The sequence below is a fragment of the Triturus cristatus genome, chromosome 7 (assembly GCF_964204655.1).
Source record: "Triturus cristatus chromosome 7, aTriCri1.1, whole genome shotgun sequence".
In the NCBI taxonomy this organism is placed as follows: Eukaryota; Metazoa; Chordata; class Amphibia; order Caudata; family Salamandridae; genus Triturus; species Triturus cristatus.
The window spans coordinates 1,701,095,598-1,701,117,411 of record NC_140590.1 but is presented as its reverse complement, the minus strand read 5'-3'; the positions used below and the strand labels follow the sequence as shown (position 1 = coordinate 1,701,117,411).

Sequence of the window (21,814 nt, the reverse complement as noted above, 5' to 3'; positions counted from 1 at the left end):
TTCTTGCTAAATATTTTTTAAATTGTCCAGTTTTCCTATCTCACCACTTGGTGGCACTGTTGTCAAAGATTTTCAAACAATAGTCAAACGAATAACTGAATTGTAATTCCATTAAGTCTCTTCATTTCAATCTAAATGTTTGAATTTTTCTATGAAATAAAGTACACAGAAAAAGAGAAACACACCAGATGTGGACCATAGGTTCTGCTGAAGGGCCCATAGGCTCTGTTGCAGGGGATAGATGCTGTCTTTTGTTGAAGAGAAGCGAAGAAGACGTTACCAGTGTGAGACTGATGGCACCATAATTTATATGCGTGAGAAGATTATATAAAATACAATATAAAATATGGTGTCATCATTCTCATGCGGGTACTGTCTCCTTCCCTTCTCCTTGCACTCTTTTGGTCTGCATTGGATTTTCACGCACAAAGTTTACATTTCTAAAATGTGGAGCCTCATCAGTTATTTTTCCCTTCACAAATTTCCACCAGTATGCTGTTGGCTTTATCACATGGTGAGGGTGTTTGATAGATACCCATTTGGGTATCCTCTCACTATCTTAACAACATGTATAATGCCTATGTAATATGCTTTTGCAGCCTTGAAAAAGTCCAGGGGGACAAAACACGTGTCGGCTGCAGTGTTTTGGATTTCTATACCTGTGACTGTCTTTGTGAAGTAAAAGAAGAACATAAAACATCAGTGAATTGGATTTTTATTTTACAAAACAATCAATTTACTCAATCTGTCACTCACATAGTGAGCTCCCATCATGCCTAGCTGTGCCTGCACCTGAGGCCACTGCACGTCTAGATTCACAGCTCCTGCACTGTTTACAATGGAACATTAACTTGGGCAGTCCCATATCTTAATAAAGATTTGCCGTACTGTGACCAATTCCTACTCTTTTTTAACCTGGTGTATAGACAGCTTTGCATGTCATGTCAGTCTCAGGTAATCAATAACATTCCTAAGTTAAAGAATACATGCATATATAAATAGATATAAGGACCTCGAGTCCGCGCTGTTTATTTAATGGTCTGTTCGATTGTCATTCAAATTTTGCTTCTGCCCACCACTGCATACATCATGGGGCAATGGGGCAATTTTCTTCAGCCCCAGCTTCTCTTTCACTTGGGGTTAGAGCATTTACCAGATCACATTAGCACATCCCCCTAAAAAGATGTGCAATTCAATGCCATGACTGATGGGCTCAGACTTTACCATTGATTTTTTCTCTCCGGTTGTTTTTAAATCACCCTTTTGTGTTTGAACTAGGGCTTCATGATACTGTAATTCAAACCAAGCAATACTTTTTTTCTTTAAGCCAATAATGATCATATTTTCTTGTGATCGATATTAAAACTAAAAAAGGGTTTGACACATCTTTTGAGTACCTCTGCCTGCTAGTAAGCAACTGCACTGTTATGTTAAAATGATACACAATGGTTAATTTCCCTTTAAAAGTAAAATGTAGCTATAAGCATAGGGATGCCATGTTTTGGTGGTGGCATAGTTTCTTTTTAATCTTCTTTTTATTCTACAGCAAATGCTGTCAAGAACAAAAAAAAATCAATGCACCCGCTTGCCACGGTCAGACCTATTTGCTTTCTCTATGACGGCCCATCCCCAACGTGGGTGGAGCCTCCCCTTGCCTCCCTCCACCACATACATTTTATAATCTCTATTCCTCCTTCTGTTGTAGGTTTTAATCTGTTCCAGTGGCGGCTGCCAGAACACGAAGTTGGAGGGGCGGAGGATGAATTGACTGGCGGGCGAACGTGGATGGGGAAGGCAAAATAATACTTTTTTTAAACTACCTTTCCCGGCAGCCTCTGACTGCCCCCGCGCTCTCCCAGCAGTCCCTGGGAAAGCAGTGGCTCCTCAGCCAATCCTGACACTGCTCTCCTGCTGGGAGAGCAGCACCAGGATTGGTCTGAGCATCCTGCTCTGCCGCTCAAACACTGCTCTGTGGCTTGTGGCTTTTCTCGAACCAGGATGTGAATACAGCTGGGTTGGAGAAATAGAAGTGCGCCTGTATGTTATGGTTCAGGGTGGGTTTGGGTTTTTGGGTGAGAAGGGTCATTTTAGGGTTTAAGGGGGTATGGGGATTTTTGGGTGGGAAGGGTGATTTTAGGGTTTAGGGTGGGTTTCGTTTTTTGGGTGGGAAGGGTCGTTTTAGGGTTTAAAGGGGTATGGGGTTAAAAAACGAATTTATAAATATATATATGTATACATATACAAATGTGAGTGTATATAAACATACATATATACACACGCACATATATATTTATTTTTACCTATCATAAACATTTTTACCACGTGTATGCCTTTACCACACATGATTTGCATTGTAATGGCAGGCGTGATAAAGGCATATGCGTGGTTAAAGTTTTCGTTGTAATGGTAGTTCATTGTAATGGCATTTGCATAGTGATACCCGCGTTGTTATGGCATGCGTGGTATTAGTACACATTGTAATGTCATACATTCATACCATATGAACTCAGCTGGTTACCCCAAGCAGTGACGATTAGAAAGTTTACAGGGGTCATAGTCTGGCTAAAACCTGCGAGGGTCACGTGCTCCAATGCCAATAATTGCAATTTGTCACTTGGCCAGACTGCGGCACTTACCTTCTCATACGAGGGGACAAAATCTTCTTTCAGAGCAACTATTCGGAACTTCACTGGAAAACACAAAAAAGATAAGGAAATCAGTCAAATCCTACTGCATTTCCTATCTGAGCTACAGAGTCCTTCTACTATTTCTTATTCTCATGGTATGGGTTTCTATAATAACGAAAGATACTGCACTGGTCATATCTAAATTTGCGGTTTAACGTAAGAGAGAGCCCAAGCAAACACCTCATGGCATCAGCACCCCCTCAGGAGCAGATTTGTCATTTGGAATCCCCAGGACAGAAGGTTCAGAGCACACCAACACTACAAGGGAGAGGGGGACAGGAAATGGAAATTCCACATGGAAAAAGTTACATGTAATATGAAGGCAGTACAATACAGAGCAGCTGTGTGCAATTACATAGATACATTAGTATAGTCTTACAGAATTCAATATATAATACATCTTTCCCCCGATGCAAAAAAAACTTCTACAAATCTCGGATTTGGTTTGCGAAGTCAGGCATGGCTATCGCTCCTGGATGCCACAGAATCACCATCGTACATGCTTTGGAAATTGGGCGGCTGATACCTGAGGTTTGTGAAGAAATATCTTGAAACAGCGAATAATAAACATATTCATTGGTTAAACCACGCCCTTTTAAACTGTCTCAACCTGATCAAGAAGTTACCGTGATCCTCCTCAGTCCCTTTCTCGGTGCTATCATTTTTAATGTTGGAATTTTCATTCCCACATCGTTCTCCCACTCTGCTCATGTTTCAACAGATTCCATCTGAAGTTATTACGCTACCCTTTTTGACTTCACAACTTTCCTCAGACAGACAAAATTAGTAATGTCTTTTGGTACCACACCTGGTTTGTATATATCAGCCTAATCTCCTACTTTCATGGTTTACGGATGTAATTTGATCTTGATACCTTAGAGCTCTTTCGACCTTAGTTGTTTCGAATAGACTGATCTCTGAACTTCCTCAAGTTATTTGCTTGATTTATCCCCCAAGGAAAAACCTCTGAAGCTGAAATCCTTTCCTTGAGCATAGCAACAGGAGATGTGCCAGTGACTATGTGCCCGATTAGGATGTCGGGCCGACAGGCCATCGGTAGCGGTCCGTCTGACATTCAGAGGATTATAATGCTGGCAGTCGGAGTGATTTGGTCTGGAGGAAACCCCGCCATCTTCGACCGGCTCAAGGAGCCCATCAGAGCAACAGTCGGAGCTTAATCCCTACAAAGAGAGCGGTGTCTGCAGAGGAACCGCCATAGAGGTTAGGATGTCTCTTTCTCTCAGCCTTTACATAGTGGTTCCAGCACCCATGGGGGCCCCAAGCAGAGCCCTGTCCCAGTAGGCCTTTGTTATGGGGCCAAGGGGGCACATGTGGTGCCCCTCAAATATCCATGCACTGTGTGCCAGGCACCACATGGTGCCTGGCACACGGTGAATGGATGTTTGACAACATCCCTTGTTCAATTGCGGCTTGCGCTGCCGCCCTTTTCAGGTTCGCAGCACAAGCTATAATAGACAAAGGCATGTCTATGACTGCCTGTATGGTGGTCATATTGTAATTGGGTTGGCGGGACCGCGGACTCCTTGTCTGACATTCCCGTGCCCGAAACAATGACCCCCATCGTAATGAGACCCTTCATATGGTGTGATAGGATAAGCCCATTACCTGTTTCTGATGGTTCGAACTGAAGCCTGGTCCTTACACAGGCCTAGTTTTACACTGTCTTTAAGATGCCTGTTAAAATGCTTTACTTGACCATGGCATTGTGGATGATATAATGCTGAGGTTATGTGTTTGATACTATACTCCTCCAAAAGATCTTTTTATTTCTTCAGAACATAGCTGCCTTTTATTGTCAATGACTAAAGCCTCAGTGCATGCATCTAACATAATTTCGATGACAGATTCTGTGCTTACATGTTACGCAAATTTAACTTCCAATCATTTAAAATGGTAGTCAATTAATACTAAAACAAATTGCATATAAGATTGCATGGTCAAGAACGAGTTTCAAATATGTAGAACCACTTTCTGGCATGGAAAAGATAGCTGTTCAACAGGTGCCATAGACAAAAACACAGTTTTTGGATTCTTGTCGGAATTCATGCAGACATCACTCACTTATCAGTTTCCGAGTCCGAGTCCATGCCGGGGCACCAAAGGTGCATCCTCAGTACATTTTTGTAACGCATCAAAACTCAGGTGACCATGCTTCAGAATTGTCTGCCTTATTTCCACTGGGGGAACATAACTACCATTCCTCTTTAATAGATTTCCTTCCAGGCAAATCTCTTCTGCCACTTGGGCATACACATTCATGGATCTGAGCAATCATTTTTGGGAAGATTAACCTTTATTATTATATTTTTGGACCATTGTTATTAAGAGCAGCCTCCATCCATTCCGCTTCTGACACAGCCCAATCTGTAATATCACCTACTTCTTGTTTGGCAGAGATAACACCAATGTTTTCTTTGATCTGACCACTTGGAGAGTTGTCTGCCACAAGAAGGCAAGATAAACAGTCTGCTGTGACATTTCTTTTTCCTGAGACAAGGTTTTATTTTGAAGTTGTACTCTTTAAGTGTGGAACTCAACCAAGCAATTCTGGCAGCGGGGACACGATACCAAATAAGGGTTTGCTACCAACAAACTTGGTGCCTCAAACATAGGGCTTGATTTAAAGTGTGTAGTGCAGTTGCTACTTCATTGCCTTCAAAGAGTGTCCCTCCTCTGCATTTAGAGCTATCCCTGGCCCTGCAGACATCTCTAGTCATTGACAGGAACCTCCAATTCCAGCCCTGCCAATGTGTTAAAAGTTTGACAGATGGTACTCGATGTTTGTCAAACTTTTAACATGATTTTGGTTTTGCAAAAACAACCTCCCAAAGCAGGAGTTTGTTTTTGATAAATCAAAAACTATTGATCCCCAAACCATAGGAATTGTCTCCTATGGCATGGGGGTAATTTAAACGTTTTCATTGTCCCTTACCGACGGTTTACCCGGCTGTGAAGAACAGTGAACACTGCCCTTTGACACCCACTGTAACAAGCATTTGCAATGCAATAGAACTCGCATAGGACTCGCACGTGGAATTGGTATTAATCCTATGTAGAAGTTTGATGTTTTTTACCACCAAACATGTACTCAATCCCTTAGTTTTCACCGGATAAATACGAGATAAACTCAACAGAATAAGACGACGCCCCGATGAACGGTAGAGCTAACGCGGGGCACCAGGATAATATCACGAGGTAAAAGTAGTTACAATCCCAATATTTGAGGAAGGAGTTACAATACCTGAAAACAGATGTATATATTATATTATTATTATGATATATTTAGAAGATAAGATTGTCTCATTTTCTAAAGAAAAATTCTCGCCATCTGTTCACTCTTTAACATTCTGCAAAGATCCAAACATGATTCGTAAGTTGAACTGTATATGAAGTTTTCTGTATCCATTTTTAACATGGGCTTTCTGGCTTTGTTTAATTTAATTATCAGTCAGGGGTCATTAAGGGAGATGTAGAACATATTTTAAGTGTTTTCCTTCTTACATTTACTGTTTAAAGTATGTACTGAAAAGGGGAAAAAATACTGGCTTTAAATGATTTTCCTATTTTTTGTATCAGACAAGATATTAAACTGCCTGTCATGCTGGTATGAAACTGGCCATTTGGAAACCCCATAAGTAGATGATAATGCTGAGATGGCACAGTTCTGATAAAATCATACCACAGTGCACCTTGATGCGGCAGATGTAATGTAATGGGATGTAAGGTGGATCTGTAGAGTGCTGCTTGCTGCCTGTGAGGATATCCAGGCGCTGATGATTGTGGGATTACAACTGTGGGAAACAATGATGTGTACCTGTAATAGCCGCCACCACTACGATAACAAAGATATGCTGGTAATATATACATTTGCAGTTTAATTTAAGACATAATCCAAGCAAACATCTCATGGCATTAGCATCCCCTCAGAAGCATACCAAGTGTCATTTGAAATTCCAAGCCAGAAGGTTTGAAGGGCCAAAAACAAGAAGGCGGGGGTAGGAACAGGAAAGGCAATTCCATATGGGGAAAGTAATATGGCATATGAATGGAATACCATACAAAACAGCCATGCTTAATTACATTGACATGGGTACATTAATGAAGTCCTATGTAATTCAACATATAACAGTTTCATTTTAAGGCTCACCTCCCAAAATGGCCGTCCTGGCTTTAAGCACTAGCATACAGTAGTAGAGAGGTCAGCTTCTGCAACCGTGTCTGGTGCCCTTCAGATGTGCTGGTCCCTCACTTCTTTGGGGCCTCCCTGCCATTAAAATCCCTTGATGGCCTTAAATAGGTCCTCACCTGGCCCATGATCCATTTGTTTTTGGGCTTCTGGGTGTGTCCACGACCCCAGGAGTAAAGACACAATACTCCTCTCTCCTAAGAGGGGGGAGCACATGCCAGTACTGTTGGCAAGAAAACAGTTGACTCCATCTTCCTTTACCATGGTTGGGTCCCGTGACTCGCTGTCCTCAGCACCATGAAGAGGACTGTACCTGCTTACAGGATTGCACACCCATTTGTGTCCATCCTTCACTGGGCTTAGCTGATCAACATGTTTTGGTCTTGGGCAGCAAAGTGAAGTATGGTGAGGCTGTCATGTTTTTATGTCTGTGCCACATTCTCCCAAATTCCTCTTGCAGAAAAGGCAGTTCCCCGACTTTGCTTCCAGAGCGCAGCCTAAAACGAAGGCCCTCATTTACGGTGATTTGGCATGAGGCAGCGTAGCAAGTCACCTTGTTGTGCTGCCCTACACCAAAGGGAAATGGCAGGGATACGCTGTCTTTATGCAATGTGGTGCGTTCCTGTCCTTCCCCCTGTTCTAACACCGTTTCGGCAGCCTAGTGCAAATGCAGGCACCCTTGCATGATGATGCAAGGGGTCTTGTAAATAAGCCCCCAAGTGAATAGGTAACAGTAAATGTGTTTCCTTTGCCAGAGCAATTCACGAAGAACACCTTCTTAAAAATATTTAGAAATTGAGAAGTGCATGATAATAACTGTGGCATATATAGCGCTCTGGCATCATGAGAGTGCTGACATATACCGTGATCACAACGCTGACCTCAATGGAAACCCTACCTAAACAGAGAGCAACTAAGTTTGAAATAATCAGAAAGATGGCATTACTGAACTGGTGTTACAATCCAAACCCTGTAAAACAAATATTCCCTTGGGTTATGAAAGGAACAGGATACAAGGTTCAACTCACAATTAGGTCATACCTCACAAGGCGCACAATAATACAATTCGTCAAGGAAAATCCCACCTAATATTTGAAACAACTGCTAAATAGCACTGAAGTTTTACAAAAATCTTTTATTATTAAAAAACTGGTTACAATGTTAAAATTTCAATACACTTCCTATCTATCACAGTTTTATACAAAACAATTGATAAAAACAATTCATAAAAGCAATACATTTAAAGTCCCCAATTAAAATCAGTTTACACAATATACTATAACATAAAAAGAGAACAATGGTTAGACAGTATACTTTGTCTTGCAAAGGAACGTATCCTATGGTACAGTTTAGAAACCTGGCCTGGATACACTCATTTTCGTATCTGCAGGTCCAAATTTTCCCTTGGATTATGTACAATGATGCGTCGGCACGTTTCGATGGGTTTGATTATTATTTCATCTTTATCAAGACAATAGTTAATTTGTTTCTCTCTGTATTCCTTATTGTATAGCTTGGTTTATATGCCCTGTATAAAGCAAGTATATATAGAGTCATTTTTGTTTAAATTACACAAAAATGCTAATTACAATGGCAAACACAGTCTACAAAAAACCTTATATTTTATTGTTTTGCTTTGTTATGCACATCTTTAAAAACCAATTAAGCACCATTCAAAAACCACAAAGATTCTACACGATTATTGTATACATGCACTAAAACAAATCTAATTTCACAATTTGTAAATATACTGTGCCTGTTATGTTCCTTTGAAAGACAAAGTATACTGTCTAACCATTGTTCTCTTTTTATGTCATAGTATATTGTGTAAACTGATTGTGATTGAGGATTTTACATGTATTGTTTTTATGAATTGTTTTTATCAATTGTTTTGTGTAAAACTGTGATAGATAGGAAGTGTATTGAAATTTTAACACTGTAACCAGTTTTTTAATAATAAAAGATTTTTGTAAAACTTCAGTGCTATTTAGCAATTGATTCAAATATTAGGTGGAATTTTCCTTGACGAATTGTATTATTGTGCGCCTTGTGAGGTATGACCTAATTGTGAGTTGAACCTTGTATCCTGTCCCTTTCATAACCTAAGGGAATATTTGTTTTACTCCCTTGGCTACAACAAGGGGTCTCTCTCTCTTTTTTACATACAATCTGGACCCTAGCATAGTCAAAGTCTGGTTAGGATCCGAGTCTGGAATTGTCTGAGCTGTGATATGAGGAGAACTTTGCTAAAATATGTTAACTCGCTGCATAATAAGCAGTGGCTGATGGCTTGTACCAAGGGTGGTGATGCGGAGAGTAAAAAAAAGAAAAATATTCACTTACCTCCGCAATGCAGCATCCTCTTCCCTCAGGTGTGTTTCAGGAAGCTCCTGATGCAGGAAACTGCACTACCCAATCCTGGTGTTGCGTTCACAGCATGAAAGCAGTGCCTGGATTGGATAGAGCAGGCTCTCCCATTGCTCCTAAGTACACTGGAGGCCTGAACTTTCTCTAATCCAGCTGTCTGAAAACAGCTAAGTCAGAGAACTTTAAAATGTTCATGTCTGTCTGGCCGTCCCAAGATGGCCGGCCAAACAGACATGCGCATTTTAAAGCTCACAGCTCCCTGCTGCTGCCACTCGGCAGCGCTGGTCGCACCCTGTCCTGACACTTAGTTTGGACGGTTTGCTGAAAAATAAAACTGTAATAATAAAATGTAGTTACTATTCTATATTTCAGCTCTTGGGTTTGTGGGGCGAAGCTCCTCCTCTCAAATGGAGGAGCCGCAGACAGATATCTCACCGATTACGGGAGTAGGCGAGGGTTTTGATACTGGCTCCCTGATTCCTGTTAGGCCCTGTTGAACGGGTTGTATATTGATTTGTAAGCTGTATTTTTCCACACATTTGTACATTTATAACTGCATGTATGATGGTTGCCAGTCTATGTGCACTTGAACGGGCCGGTGTTGGATAAAATGTAAACCCAATGTTAAAGAGTAAAGGCTTCACCAGTTCATTGGGAAAAGCATGGCAGATTTCACAGGCTTCATCTGTTTATTATGAAATATTACGACAAGGCCAGTAGGACTGATTTACTTATTGTGAAAAGCATGCGTTAAAGACAATAGGATTTTAAGGATGAATTATTATTCTGTGCTAAAGCCTGTAGGCAAATACGTTGTTATATGGAATTTCACAGATTTCTGTCGTAGGTAAGTGTTTTGGTGCTGATGGCCTATTTAAACCAATCATGCGCATTGACGATCCGCACTACAGTTATCCTTATTTGGCTCTCTTAGGAGAGATAGTACTTTGCGTTGTCAACTGTAATTTTGCATACATTTGTACTTTTATGACTGTAAACGGTAAGGTTGCCTGATGGAAAGCTTACGATCAGTATAAAAGGCTTAAGTTGGTTACAGTGACAAACCAGTTATAAAAGCTATATGGATTCTCATTGATAACCTTAGTAGGCAAGGATTGCGGGTTGGTTACCCGCCTGACAAACCATGAATTTGCACTGTTAGAATTCTTGTCAAGCCCTGTCAGAAAAGAATCTATTTTGTTTTGCCAACTGTAATTTCAAATACATTTTGAAATTTTATAACTGTATGCCCGATGGTTACCTTGTGGGAAAGCTTATGCACAGTGCAGTAGGACCGAGTTGGCTATGGTGACAAGCCAATGATAACAGCTATAGGATTGCTTGGTGTGCAAGGAAATGATATTCATGATGCCATAGGTCTGGGCTGTTTATTCTGATGAAAGGTTATTACAAAGGCAGCAGGTCTGGCTTATTTATTCAAAAGCATAGGGGAAAGCAGGTAGGGCTCAAACAGTGGAAAGTTTTACATTTTATGTTACAGGCCGTAGGAAGGTAATTGGTCATGTGTAAAGTCACAGATTACCATCATAGGCTAGAGGAATGATGTGGTTCCCCACTCTGACAAACCCTGGCAGTAGAATGTAACTGTGATGATTCTTGTTTGCCCTTATTGAGAGGGGTTTATATTGTTTTGCCAAATGTAACTTTGTATGTATTTTTAATTTTTATATGTATGCATGACAGTTGCTAGCTTCTGTGCACTTCGGTAGGCCTGGGTTGTATATATACTGTCAAGTCATTGGTAAAGGATAGAGGTCTTATCAGATCACTGGCAAAAGTGATGTGACATTCCTTAGGTGTGGTCCATTTACAATAAAAAGTTAGGACAAAACATGTAGGTCTTACTTACTTTTTGTCTTAAAGGCAAATAGCTTTTTTGAGTGAGTGTGGGACCCTTAAGTATAATGTAGTGAGTCTGTTTATAAAGACTAGAGGTTTAGATTTCTTTCTATTTCTACAAACAGGGGTGGGTGGACTAAGGGGGACATAATCACCAACATAAGTGGCAATTAGGGGGTGATGGAATCACAACAAAAATATTTTTTTCATAAACATCCCAAAATGTCTTTTAAATCATAGTCTATCTATTTCTTAAAGAACACAGAATTTTTTTTTTGATCAATGTATCTTCCTAATGTTTATTTTTCGCAAATTGCCAAAGAGCCTTGCAACGATACAGCCTTTCAGCTTCCATCAGTGACCAAAAGGTGCAAGGTGCTCAATTGCATGGACATGAGCAAACAGTGTGATATTATCAAAAGCATATTTTCCTGAAACCTGATTGAGAAATTTGAATAATGTGGGGAGGATTTTTTCTAGTCAAGGCCGGAGGAGTTTGTGGATGTAATGACAGTGTAAAGAATTTAAACAACTGACTGCTAGCAGCAAGAAAGAGGAAGGACACCGATTAAAGGGACTGTCTATAGAGAATCTAATGTAACACATGTGTAGCCTCCATCTGTAGTCCATCACCTAAGCCTGATGGGATATATACTGCCCCTGCTCATTAACCGGCAAAGTATACAACACTTTACTGCTCCCAAGGACTCTGAAGCCCATATCGTCTGGCGGCAGGAGCCGCCCACATCATCAGGACTCGTGCCAGGCGGTGCTCAAAAGCGGAACCGGGCTCCCGCAGTGTGGGAGCCCCTGCTCATTAACCGGCAAAGCAAACAGCACTTTACCGCGCCCAAGGACTCTGAAGCCCATATCGCATGGCGGCCGGACCCGCCCACGTAATCAGGACTCGCGCCAGGCGGCGCTCAAAAGCGGAACTGGGCTTCCGCAGCACCGGAGCCCCTGCTCATTAACCGGCAAAGCACACAGCACTTTACCGTGCCCAAGGACTCTGAAGCCCATATCGCCCGGCGGCAGGACCCGCCCACGTCATCAGAACTCGCGTCAGGCGGCGCTCAAAAGTGGAACCAGGCTCCCGCAGCCGGTACTTGTGCGTGCGTGCCCGGGCAAAGCCCGGGCCAAGGGCGGGCATGTCTGTGCCTGTCAGCGGCAGGAAGAGGCAGGGCACACCCCCTTGGCTCTGGTTCCTGGTGATTAACAAAGTTTGACGAGTCTGTAAGTGATTTGACTTTTTTACTTGATTGTTTGGGAGTTTGAGTCTTATAAACTATGGGGAAAAGAAAACACGCCAGCTCTGCATTAACTAAGCCCCCTCCAAGATCACATCAGTCAATCATGAACTACTTCACAGGGGCCATGGGGGCCATTGAGAAACAGATTTTAAATGTGGAAGAATCCCTAAGTTTAACTACAAGTGTGGAGGAAGGTGTGAGCACTGGCCCTGGTCCATCGGGTTTGTGTTCTGCCCAAGTAACTGTGAAACCTAGGGTAGTTCAACCTGACAATCTACAAAATAGTGATCTGGCGCTATTGAACAAAGATGAGAATCTTAGTCTCTTTGAGTCGTCCCCACCCCTTAAACGGCCTAAAACTCTGAAGAAACACAGTGCAGATGATTTTGGGACCTTATCCGAAGGGCCAAATAAGATAAAAAAGAAAGTCCCTGCACGGAGGCAAACAGACACTACCAAGTCAGCCCAAGCCGGGGAATTTGCTCCACCAATCTTTTGAATTATACTTCTATGGTCGAATCTGTACAAGCTCTAACTCATCTTGTGAATTCTACTTTCTGTTCTATAGCGGATAGACTTAAGGCCTTTGAGTCTGCTGTGCTAAACTGTGTAGAACATTTGGGTTCTGTTACTTTGGGTAATTCATTTATGCACACTACTAACGGTCAAACCACAAGTAGTGTGGCAGCAAACAATCGTACTTTACAACATCCTGCTTTAGAGGTTCAGAATGCAACTATTTGTGTAATATCCAATCCAGAGGTTATTACCCAAAAAACAATAGAAGATAGGTTGCCCGAGAATAGGGCCGTTCATAGGAAACCGCTTAACAATCAGGATATAATAGCTGGTTCTGCTCCTATTAGAATTAATGATAACAGACTTGATCTCCCGCCCACCGCAACTCTGTATGTGGTAATTTTAGCAAATGTTCCGACCTTAGGTCCATCTACTGAAGAATCCTGGGTCTCGTTAAGAAATAAATCACTTAACTGGCTAAACACTAAAGTTGGGTTGGGCGGGGTACTCTTTGCAGATTTCAAAATGGCCAGAAGAATTGGGTGAGTCGGTAGAGGCCCAAAAAAACTGAATGGGGACTGTGTGGTACTCTCCTTCAAAACTCCACTTCTGGTAAAAGACTTAATTAGTAAGTTTAGTCCAGAGTGGTTGAACCCAAATCAATTCAGTGTTACCTTTGGGATTCTTTTACCAACCATCTTTCTGATCTCATAACCATCCGATTGATTCCATACAACCCTTTTCTCACTTACAATCTTTTCCTCAACTGCCAGTTTGTAATGCAGACTATGCCCGCCCCTATGTGCATCCTATAGCCCTGTCTAATAGATTTGACTGTATTTCTGACCTCACTGGGATAGACTGACTGGGGGCAAATGTATCAAATGGGGTTAATTAGGATAAATCTGTCACTGTAATTACATCTTTGTCATCTGACAATTAACAAGTGGAAGTAGCAGAACTTGTGAACTCTTCTCAAGATGTGAGGTACATCCCACTAGGACCCATGGCAAGGAAGGAAATTATAACATCAATTGAAAGTGATAGAGATCATCAGATGGATGAGGATCCATCGAACCAGCAATTACCTGTGGAGCAGGCCCCCTTGAGAATTGAGAGTAGTATGAACTCTATTATGACCTCTGGGAACTATATTACAGTTGTATGTTGGAATGTAGCGGGGCTTCGGAGTAAGCTAAATATACCAGAATGGCTTGAATTTATGACAGGCTTTAGTTCTATGTTGTTACAGGAAACATGGGCCACTGAGCCAATCCATCGCAACGACTTTAAGACTTTCCACTCACCAGCAGTTCCATGCCTACACAGGAGATCTAAGGGTGGCCTTTGTAAATATATGTCTAATAAATTAACCTCCATTAACGTAACAGCTTACACGTTTAATCCTTTTTACCAAATTGTTCAGGTTGACTTTCCAGTTTCCTCTTCCATAGCCCTAGACAATTTGTATAACAACACATGCAAATCAGATATATTGGATATCTTATGCCGGTTTGACGAGGAGTTGGAAGCAATAATGGACAAGGGAGTAAATGAGAAAATCCTGATAGGGGGGGGGGTGATTTTAACATCCAACCCTGTCAACTGTTAGTTAATATAGTGTGTGACATGATTTCTCCAACTGGTGATGGTGTCACTCACTTCTTCCATTCAGAGTATAGAGAGAAACTTAATGACTTACTGTTTAAATATGACGTAGGTTTTGTAACGAATTTGGGTAAAATCCGGTGGAAGTTTCTTGTACATTTGACGGTAGTATGGGTAAGAGTGTTATCGATTTTCTACTCTTTCCTAAACGTTATTGTACCTTAGTAAAAAAAGAATTACTACATAATACCGCAATGAGCGATCATTCCCCCTGAGTATAATACTAGATACCAGCTCATTAATTAAGCAAAGGGTAGGGAATACCACTTTGGCTCCGGAGAACATAGTCTCTCCCGTTTGAATGGCTTTAGCCTGCGATGGTCCATGGTTGATCCGTCTAGCTTCGTCGAACAATTAGTTAGTCAGCAGAGAAAGGCTTTCGAGGTTTGTCTGGATGAGTCAGCAGAACCTGATATGGTCATCGAGGCTTTTAAACAAATTAGTAAAGGAATTCAGGTAGGGCTGACTACCAACCAGAAGAGAGGGGTTAAGAAAACCCAAAGCTGGTTTGATTACACCTGTACTCAGGCCCATAAAAAACTAAAGGGGGCATTGAAAGAGACAGCTAGGAACACCATAGAAATACAAAACTGCTGGCGAGCCTATAGGCTAGCATTAACAAATCGCAAAAAAAGCCTAACAGAAGAGGCGTGGGACAATCTTCATGAGGCCAGACTTATTAAAGACTCCACCAGCATTTTGACATGTCATAAACTCTCAGTTTTTTAGCGATGATGACAAGCTCAGACTTGAGACTGCAATAACGGAAGATAACTGGGTAGCCCACTTTGCCAAATTGTATACGGGCCCAACTGAAAACTATCAAATAAGTTTAGGGCCAGGGTCAGAAGATGCCCCTGGTGGGTCCACATTCCTGCCGAAATATTTTGAGTTTAATTTTACATTGGAAGAGGTGAACTGGGCTCTGGGTTCGAGTAAGGGAGGTAAAGCACCACATCCGGACGGGATCCCGATTGACATTTTTAAATATAATGTTGATCTTTGGGGTCCGCTTATGACTTTGGTTTTTAGGTCCTGCCGGAGGGCTGGATTCTGAAGCTCCTGGTCTGAATCCCATATTGTACCAATATTTAAAAAGGGCGACCAAAACTGTCCAGCACATTATCGACCCATCTCCTTGCTGAATTCTCTAGTTAAGGTGGTGGGCCGTATTCTTTTAAGTAGATTACAGGACTGGGCAGACTGTAATAGCATCTTGTCTGACCTTCAATATGGTTTTCGACAGGGAATTGGGACTACCGACCAGGCCATTAACCTGAACCTATTGATGAGCAAATATACACACATTAAGGGGGGGGGGGGCAACTTGTTTTTGGTGTTTGTGGATTTGACCTCCGCATTCGATTGTGTTGTCCACGACAAACTCTGGTCTATAATGACTTTGATGGGTGTTGACAGAGCCATTATTAATTTTAAAAGATATTTATACTCAATAAGCTCTGCTAAGATTTGTTATGGTACAAGAGGTGAATGTATGAGACCAGTTGATATCAAAAAAGGAGTACGACAAGGATGCGTACTTGCTTCAATTTTATTTATCCTATATATTAATAGCCTGTGTAGCACCCTTGCAGACAAATGTATCGATCTGCCTCAAATTGGGCATCGACCAATACCAGTTCGGCTATACGCAGATGATGCGGTGCTTATGGCCCGCACTCCCATGGCCCTGCAGCACCTTTTAGATAATTGTGTTCATTTTATGGAGGATTTGGGGTTATTAATTAATATAAGCCAAACTTACGTTTTGAAAGCAGGTCAAAAGTCGTTTAGGGGGCGCAACATTTTTATAGGAGACACGGTTTTACCACAAAAAGACACCTTTTCATACTTAGGAATTTTATTTGCTGGCCAAGGGAATTGGAGAAGTTCAGTCAAATCGAGAAAGATGCAGTTTCATTGATCAATTACGGGCCTGTGTAACTTCTCAAGAAAACTTGGATTTAAACATCCCAAAGAAATGTTGACCATTTATAATGCCAAATGTATGTCAACTGCGATGTATGTCTCTGACCTGTGGGGTCATGTAAATGTGGATTTATTGGAGTCATTGGAAATGGGTTTTTATAAAATCTTCTTGGGCTCCCAAACAGTAGTTCTAATTTTGTATGCCATGCGGAATTAGGAGTAACCTATGTTGCCAATCTGTTAAGGGTACAGCCAGTTCTTCTCTGGCAGAAGTTATGGACATCGGACTGTATGAACTTCAATTGCGCAATTGTACAGGATTGTTGTGGTTCTGGGCATGCTTTGAAAACACAGTGGCTAAAATACATTAAGAACTTTATGATAAACATTGACCACCCAGAATTCTATGACAACCCTGAATCCTTGAAGCATATTATGAGGAATGTTTTAAAAAAAGAATGTTTAAATAACCTAGAGGAAGCAAGATTGTTGGTGGAACTGGTCAAGCCAACTGTACAGCACAATCAAATTATTTTGACCAGTTTTTCGATGCAACCATTAACGTTTTAAATGCTCAACACAGGTTTGTTTTGACGCGTTTCAGGCTGGATATCTTTCATCACTTGACAAGCTTTCCCAACTTTAGCAATTGGTCACATCAATTAATAAGTTGCCCTTGTGATAAGATGTCCAACCAATCGACCATCCATGTTTTGTTTTTTTGCAAATTTTACACTGAATGAAGAATCACTTTTATTAAGCCCCTATTGAAATCTCAAAATTGCAGACCGGCGTACTTATGTCTACAACTTCTCCCAAATCTGTTTATATGTGTTGTATGAGCAAGGTATCTGAGAGCTGTGATTATTAGAAGAAAAACATTAATTGAAATATGTTGATCCCCGTCTGTTTTTATGGTATCTGTTTTTAAATTGTGATTAATATTTTTTGTTCTATTACTGAACTGCATACTTTTATGATTCTTTTCCTTGAAACAAATAAAAATTATATGACTATAATATACTTTTCTTTTCTTTCTGTTAACCATTTAATTACCTAGCTGCTATTGAATTAAAGGCAAGAAAGAAAAGCATAATACTCGCTGTAGGAGAGTAGGATCTGCTTCACATAGGTAACCCCTCTTTTTGCTGGTGTTTCACTGTTTTTCGACCTTAGTCTGACTGTGGCCCTCCTAAGCAGGACCACAGCCTAGCTGCTTCTTCTTTAAAATGGTTTCCATATACATTAGGTGCATATCTAATTGGATTCTGGAGTGCCTTATAAGCCCCTAGTTTATGGTATACTATGTACCCAGGGAATAGGTACATCAGAGGCCTACCAGGGGCTGCAGCATATATTATGCCACCCCTGGGAAGCACTCCAAAATGACACCACAAGTCTGCTACTGCAGCCTGGGTAAGGATGTGCTTGCACCCCTTACTGTGGTATAGGCTACCTATATCCACATATATATACAGACACATATAAACCTATAAGCCACTCCTATGGCAGGCCTTGACAATTCTGAAGGCAGACTTATTGGTTTTATGTGAGAGGGTGCCCAAGCATGAGCTGAGCCCCTCTGCAGCATTCGGAAATACTTCCTTATGGCTGTTCTGTGATACACGCTAGACAATTAAAGGGCAACCAGTTCCTCTTGTATAGCATACGTGGCATGGACAAGGACACTATCACTGCATGCCACGGGATCTTAGTCGCTGGGAGATCTGAATTTCAGATCATGTTGCCCTCACACACCTTTTTAGGGGTGTCATGCTTCATCATAGGGCGCTCCTCGTCGGACCGGCGCTGCAATGTCCGACAGGCCTGGTGGCTACTTTGGCGGAGTTCTTTTGATCTGTAGAGACGCCGTATGTGAGGTATGTATGTGGGCAGTCAGTGCTATGTGTATTGTAATGTGGATAAGTGATTTTAAAAAAGGCTCCAGGTCTATAGAAAGTCTTTATTCCGTCTTAGATCTGGGTCTCAATAAAAACAGTGGAACCACCTGTAGGGCTTAAGGTACCTTGGTGGCTGCTTGGTGTAAATCAGGTCGACATGTTTCGTGTCTTAAGGGCTCCAAAATCGGGCGACACTTCTTCAGGACCTATGTTGTGACGAACCAGGTTAGAGTACGTCAGATTAGCTGCGCCTCCCGACTTGGGTGAGGGGGCGCGAAAGTGCCAAAGGTGAGTCCCAGATATGGAACTCACCCAACCTTTCAACCTAAGTCAAAAATTGGAGACAAAAGGGGAGGGATAAGGAAGGAGGGCAAAGAACAGCGACATATAGAGGTAAACTTTAAAGATGCGCAAGAGCTACAAATAAGTATAGTCTCAGCATTAGGAGACAAAGTCCCATTGTTAGTGGTTTTAATTAACCGATAATAGTAACTAGAGTCCCCATATCCCAGAAAGAGTCCTGGGCGAGGATCTACTGTGAATTAAAAATAGATAAGTAAGACTAATAACACGCCAACACTAACCCAGAAGGGGAGCCCAGTCAAAAAAGTGAAAATCCTTCCCAAAATAAATACACTACATCAGGTTAATAAAGGCGACATCCATGTCTTACCTATGGTTGGCAGTGGGTTGTGCAACATAAAGGAGGGCGAGTCAGCTCCATATATTAAAGGTAGCCAACTGTGAAAGTGAGATGAAAGCACAGAAGGGAGTTGTTACATCTTGAAAAACAGGCAGCACACACATTAATGGTACTGAAAAACATCACGACTAAACCCATTAGGGAGATTTGTTGAATCTTGAAATGCAAACAGCACACACATAAAGGTACTGGAAAACATCACGACTTAACCCATTAAGGAGAGAAGTTAAATCTTGAACAAACAGCACACGCATTAATGGCACTGCGAAACGTCACGACTAAACCCATTATGGAGAGTGTCTAAGGAGGTGCTCTAGCAGTGTCTGGGCTAAGGTGACGCGTGTACTTATTTAGAAGTAACGCTCAGAAAGCTAAGGTGAGCTCGATCTCGAGGGAACCGGTAGGGCATGTAACATAATGCAAGGGTTTCCAAACCGGGTACTGGCGGTGGTGCAAGGAGCAATTGGGCTGTTATTAGAAGCCTAATGCTCAATCGACAGACCGTTATGAGCCATCAAAATACACCTCGGAAAACCACCCATAAACGTGACTCGGGGGTGTGATTCCCGCGAGTGACGTAACCTAGGATAAGGGGTGAGCCGATTAAACTCAACCCCGTACTAAAAAACAGTGCGTGTGCGAAAGGACAAATGCCGGGGTTGTGAAACACTCACCGTTAAGGTAGAGGGCAAGGACTCCTCATACCAAGGCTCTCCCGCTGCCGAATTAAGTCCGGGTTGTCAGCGTTACTGCTTATGTTGCTTCCATCCTAACGGGACGTTTGTTTCCGTCAACAAACGCGGTGACGTGCAAGAGGGCGTGGACGGGCGCCATCTTCTCCCTGGGACATTGCCTGACTTCATAGAAAGAGAAGTCGGGAACATGGCAATAGTATTTACAGAAAAGGTGTTCTAAAAAACGAATTAGAGTTTAAAATTACCGTGGTAAAAGACTAGTAGTTATATGGATGAAAATCAAATGTTGGTATTCACATTAACGCATGAGGTCAATACTTATACATAGTGCAACGAGAAGGTTGGAATATCCCAAAGGTGTGGTGCAGAGGGATGAGTAATGGAACCACTTGATCATATGACCCAGTAGCTCATATGTAATGTAATGTAGCAGGATTAGTATATGACAGACAACGTTAGTACACAAACGAGATAGGGTACCAGATGATTTAGTGTCTGCTCTGAATCTCTGACCATGGAATGGCATCGTTCAGACCCGTCTTTTGAGTGGACAGACAGAAAATAGACTTTCTATAGACCTGGAGCCTTTTTTAAAATCACTTATCCACATTACAATACACATAGCAGTGACTGCCCACGTACATACCTCACATACGGCGTCTCTACAGATCAAAAGAACTCCGCCAAAGTAGCCACCAGGCCCGTCGGACATTGCAGCGCCGGTCCGACGAGGAGCGCCCTATTATGAAGCAGGACACCCCTAAAAAGGTGTGTGAGGGCAACATGATCTGAAATTCAGATCTCCCAGCGACTAAGATCCCGTGGCATGCAGTGATAGTGTCCTTGTCCATGCCACGTATGCTATACAAGAGGAACTGGTTACCCTTTAATTGTCAAGCGTGTACACATAGAGGAGCACGGGTACAGGACCTCTTTAAATATTAGCTCTTCAGTTCCCCCTTTGATTATATATACATGCACGGCTTTCTTGCCGAGGGACGAATATATATTTTAGACTTCCCACGCATGACACTAACTCTCCAGCCCAGTTTTTCAAGTTTTACCATCCCCTTTTGAAACACATCAGTGTCAAAATGGATAACCAGGGTCTTAGTTTCTCAGATGACATGGTGTCAGAGATCCTACGTGCACCCTCCATACTACATTCGGATGTAGGTAACCCATTGTGCAGTACCACCGAATATTGGAACTCCATAACCAATCAGAAAAAGTTACAGACGAAGATAGCACTTCACGGGGCAATGATGACGGAATATTTAAGGGCAAGCATAGCCCCTAACGGACTTCTAGTAACGAATGCCCCCAGACTGTTTCTAGAGGACATCGGCTTCAGAAGAGAATGGTCCCTGGTGGCGTGGAAGTGCACCAGGGACTGGCTGATTCTTATTATCAACACTGCAAAACGCCTAGCCGATAAACTCTTGGTTGAAATCACAACAGCTGAGAACAACCTAAAAACAACAGTGAACATCACATCCTACAAAAGTAGACTGGCAGAAATCAATGCAGAAATAGATGACCACAAAAACCACCTGATGCGACAGAAGATCTCTAAATTGCAGAAAGACATCAAAAAAATTGATAAGGAGAAGGTGTATCCGTACCTCAAAGAAGACTATCAGATGCCTAGCGGAGATGAATCCTCGGACGGGGGTTCTTCGGAGAATAGGTCACGCCCAGATTCAGGCAGTAGCAACTCCAGCAACGATAGTCGTACTAACTACAAAAGAAACTGGGGACCACAACCACCACCCATGTATGGATTTCCAGCAACCCCGTTCTTTGGGCAGCAACCACAATGGAACCCAATGTTCCATGCCCCTCCTCCCATGTTCCACTCCAACCAGAACCAGCAACCTTTTTTAGGTCGAGGCCGGGGCAGGGGAAGAGGCAGAAGACGAAACGGGACACCAAAACAGGTACAGTGGCAAGACCAACCAGCTCCACAACAACAAGAACGGATGGAACTACGGAGCAAGAGGAACAACAAAACCTAGTAGTTAATCT

At 42.0% G+C, this 21,814-nt stretch overlaps 1 protein-coding gene across 1 annotated transcript in view; it reads right to left on the bottom strand.

Moving 5' to 3' along the window:
- Window positions 1-21,814, bottom strand: part of LOC146812812 (alpha-2-macroglobulin-like protein 1) — a 761,857-nt gene that overhangs the window by 705,783 nt on the left and 34,260 nt on the right. The window contains exon 4 of the mRNA XM_085615204.1: window positions 2,637-2,689. Coding sequence (XP_085471330.1) covers window positions 2,637-2,689 — 53 coding nt within the window. The remainder of the gene's footprint in view (window positions 1-2,636; window positions 2,690-21,814) is intronic.